Source organism: Rhinoderma darwinii, unplaced genomic scaffold (genome assembly GCF_050947455.1).
Source record: "Rhinoderma darwinii isolate aRhiDar2 unplaced genomic scaffold, aRhiDar2.hap1 Scaffold_560, whole genome shotgun sequence".
NCBI classification, from domain to species: Eukaryota; Metazoa; Chordata; class Amphibia; order Anura; family Rhinodermatidae; genus Rhinoderma; species Rhinoderma darwinii.
Window position 1 is genome coordinate 106,537 of NW_027464112.1, and position 4,496 is coordinate 111,032.

Sequence of the window (4,496 nt, forward strand, 5' to 3'; positions counted from 1 at the left end):
CTTTGCAAATGTGGCATGACCTCCACAAACCATTCCTGCTAAATATGAGCCGGCATGTTCTTAAAGAGACAGTAACAGTAAATGTTCCATTAAACCCCTCTGAAGAGTATTGCGGTACATTGGACATTACTAGACCATCACACCCGCAGGAATAAGTCGAGTTGCTCAGTTTGGGAGAAGCCTAATTCCATTCAGGAGTTTTGGAAACCTGCGTGACAACCGTGTGGTTATAGTAAAGGCGGCTTTATTGCTTGTCCCCCAGCTTTATCAGATACAGATATAATAGATGTGGGGTTGAATTAGAACGCATTTATTTTTGAGTTTAATCAGATTTAAGTTTTATGCTAAAGAACTGGCCACAGCTGATACCTCTGAAGTTCTCCTAGAACGTGGCAGCTACTAGCATTCATTGACCGGGGCTCCATAAACCTCGACCTCGCACAGCGTCAGATACTCTGTGCGTCCTGGGATCACCACGCTGACGTACTGACCTTCCATCCCATTACAGCAAAATGTGATTGTGGCAGCCGCAACACTGGTGACCTTGCCGCACCTGGAGGAGAAAACCAACAAGACCCGGTGATGATCAACTGCTTATTTCTCCCCACTCATTACATCTAGACAGAAATGAAACATGAAACCCATAGCCATTGCGCTACAACACAGATATTACTGAATGTAAAATACGTGGAACAATTCTCCAACTTTAAGATCCAATGTGACCAATTAGTGTTGCAAAGTTGGTCAAACTGACGTGATTGACTTAAAAACTGAACATCTTCTTGAATCCTCCTCGTCCTGTAAATAATGTGAGCCAATATGATGGTCCATAAAATCTAGAGAAGATTAGGAAATGTGTATGTTACTGTATGAAGGCTAAACTAATGTGTGCGAATACAAAATCACTAAAAAAACAACAAAATGCCAGTCAGGAGGCAAAATAATAAACCACACTCCTCTACATCTCATGTCTATTGTGAGCCATCTAAGGAGTCAAATTGGCTGTAAGACAAATGACCAATTGTTTCACTGTACATTTGGTCATACATGCAGCCATACACAGTCAAAAATTGCCAAATGAAGTGGGAGAAAATAAAACATATAACCATTCCCCAGGTAGTGGCCAATCATACGCTACACTACAGGTGAACATGGCCAGTTAATGGTTGACAATAACTGAATGTATTGAGACATTCAAAAGAATCATGATCATGACTAACATTAAGAAGCCAAAAGACCCAGACACTAGCCAGAAGATAAGACAGGGCATCGTGGAGAAACGCAAGACGGGGCATCGTGGAGAAACGCAAGACGGGGCATCGTGGAGAAACGCAAGACGGGGCATCGTGGAGAAACGCAAGACAGGACATCGTGGAGAAACGCGAGACAGGACATCGGAGAAACACGAGACAGGACATCGTGGAGAAACACGAGACGGGACATCGGGGAGAAACACGAGACGGGACATCGGGGAGAAACACGAGACGGGACATCGTGGAGAAACACGAGACGGGACATCGTGGAGAAACACGAGACGGGACATCGTGGAGAAACACGAGACGGGACATCGTGGAGAAACACGAGACGGGACATCGTGGAGAAACACGAGACGGGACATCGTGGAGAAACACGAGACGGGACATCGTGGAGAAACACGAGACGGGACATCGTGGAGAAACACGAGACGGGACATCGTGGAGAAACACGAGACGGGACATCGTGGAGAAACACGAGACGGGACATCGTGGAGAAACACGAGACGGGACATCGTGGAGAAACACGAGACGGGACATCGTGGAGAGACACAAGACGGGACATTGTGGAGAAACAAGACGGGACAGTGTGGAGAAACACAAGACGGGACATTGTGGAGAAACACAAGACGGGACATTGTGGAGAAACACAAGACGGGACATTGTGGAGAGACACAAGACGGGACATTGTGGAGAGACACAAGACGGGACATTGTGGAGAAACACAGGACGGGACATTGTGGAGAAACACAAGACAGAACATTGTGGAGAAACACAGGAGAGGACATTGTGGAGAAACACAAGACAGGACATTGTGGAGAAACACAAGACAGGACATTGTGGAGAAACACAAGACAGGACATTGTGGAGAAACACAAGACAGGACATTGTGGAGAAACACAAGACAGAACATTGTGGAGAAACACAAGACAGGACATCGTGGAGAAACACAAGACGGGACATCGTGGAGAAACACGAGACAGGACATCGTGGAGAAACACGAGACGGGACATCGTGGAGAAACACAAGACGGGACATCGTGGAGAGACACAAGACGGGACATTGTGGAGAAACACAAGACAGGACATTGTGGAGAAACACAAGACAGGACATTGTGGAGAAACACAAGACAGGACATTTTTATTGTATGGTCTCGTGGTCTCCAGGAGTGGAAAGTAAGTTATTGGCTCTTAACATGAAGAACTTACACTGGGTTGTTGTTGTCGGGGGAATTCCCGATTCGGACTTCAGCTTCCATCAGCCGCTTCGCGCAACAGTCCTGCCTATTTGTCAGGACAACATTTGATATCTTGTAGATCTGTTTGAGGTCCAGCTTCCACCAGGGATCTTTTACCGCATTGGTGTGAGTGCAGGAGCCCTTGATGTAAGTTGTGTCTTTGACACCATCTATGGCTTTTTTGGCATATCCCATTACTGAATGCTGATAGACAGATTGCTGGGAGGCTTCTCCATTTCTTGCTATATTTGAGGCTGAGGAAATGAAAACAGTAGAGATTTCTGGGATCAGTTGTCCTGCCGTCTGTTTCCCCATATTAATCCAATAATCGCCATTAACTGAAATGGATGTAAAGCGGCGAATGTGTCTTGTCTATAAATAAAATGGATCCACTGCTAGATCCGTTAACTATTGACGCTGCCCTCCATGTTCTTTACTCCACTGAGAACAAAAAATGAAATGTTTTTTTTATTTTACCATTGTAGACCCCAAAATTCTCTGCAATAGACCACCCCATTTAGATCAAATTTTTCTATAACCCTGCGTTCTTGTGTGGGGTACAGAGATATATTACAGCTCTACAATCCTATGTGTAGAAGTCCTCACCTCCAGGTTCCAGACGACATCCCAGCGCCAGAGCCAGAGATCCGATCAGAAACACAGACGACAGAAGAATCATTCTGGAGGAAGGAAAGAAACACAGACGACAGAAGAATCATTCTGGAGGAAGGAAAGAAACACAGACGACAGAAGAATCATTCTGGAAGGAGGAAAGAAACACAGATAAGAAGGAGATTTTACTAATCCCAAGAAAGTTACTGAAGGTAAAAAATAATAATAATAATAATAATAATAATAATAAATCTCTGTATAATAGTCAGAAACCTTGTAAATATTTACTTTACTGATCCTAAGTTCTATCATATCTTATACTCCAGTCCCAACCAGAGCTGCATTTACTCTGCTGGTTGCTGCTGCTTGGAATCTGTTATCACTGTGATGACCGGCACAGCTCAGCTGTTCTCCCATGTAGTGCAGTATATCTACATCAGAATACTGTACGGTGTAAACACTACATCTCCCACAATGCACACATGCGCTGTACAGAGAATGAATTAGCACAATGCCGCAGTTCTGCCATCCTGAAGCCTGAGTGCTAACAAGAAAGCAATGGCATTGTGAATGCAGCTCTGGATGTGGCTAAAGTACCCCACTGCTCATCCATTTCAGTTCGCTACCCAAATCATCTATTGTTAGTAATGACCCTGAGCGCTGGTTTGTGATGGCTCCGGATCACTTCGGTTTATAGATGTTTTATACTCATGGACACTGATCAGTTGATCTTTGATCTCCCCCTCCGCTCCTCCGTCTCCCCCTCAGCAGTGATCACAGTGGGGTTCACGCTGGCCGTTCTGTCCGTTCTGTCTCTTGTAGAAACTCCCAGAGGTGATTTTGGGTCGTAACCTGCGCATCTCCTCACCCCCCGTCGGGGGCTCTGGGGGGGGGGTCAACCACGTTCTTCAGCGCTTGTTCTCCTTCTTCTGACTGGACACACTTGTTATAATGACAGCAGGTAAATATATATCTAATGACAGCGGGTATATATGAGGTTTTGGGTCGTTATCTTGCTGTAGTGTGAAGTCACAACCAATAAGATGGGTGCCGGTAGGGACGGCATGCCGCCAGCAGGGCTGGCCTTAGGATAGATTTTGGCCCGTGTAAAATGATCTTTCGGTGCCCCATCCGCTCCATAAAAAAATTCCCCATGTAAAGTATAATGCCCCCCCCCCCACAGTATAATGCCCTATATAGTGCCCCAAAACCCCTGAGGACGCTGCATCAGCGAAACATGTCGGGGGGGGGGGGGGTCTATATTAATCCTATTTTAGAGCAATGCTAACAGCGGACCTTTACTATTGGCCACAGCGAGCGCTTTTACTCAGTGCTTATGATTTGCTTTGGGTTATTCTTATCCCTTGTATGACAGGATCTGATACTGTTACTGG

The 4,496-nt window shown here is 45.6% G+C and overlaps 1 protein-coding gene across 1 annotated transcript; it reads right to left on the reverse strand.

Annotated features, from left to right (window-relative positions):
- Positions 1–278: 278 nt before the first annotated feature.
- Positions 279–3,169, reverse strand: LOC142723852 (fucolectin-4-like). The gene is made up of 3 exons (XM_075848944.1): positions 3,097–3,169; positions 2,462–2,744; positions 279–553 (listed from the first exon to the last, which is right to left on the reverse strand). The coding sequence occupies exons 1-3, from the start codon at positions 3,167–3,169 to the stop codon at positions 400–402; spliced, it is 510 nt and encodes a 169-aa protein (XP_075705059.1). The 3' UTR covers positions 279–399.
- Positions 3,170–4,496: the final 1,327 nt, after the last annotated feature.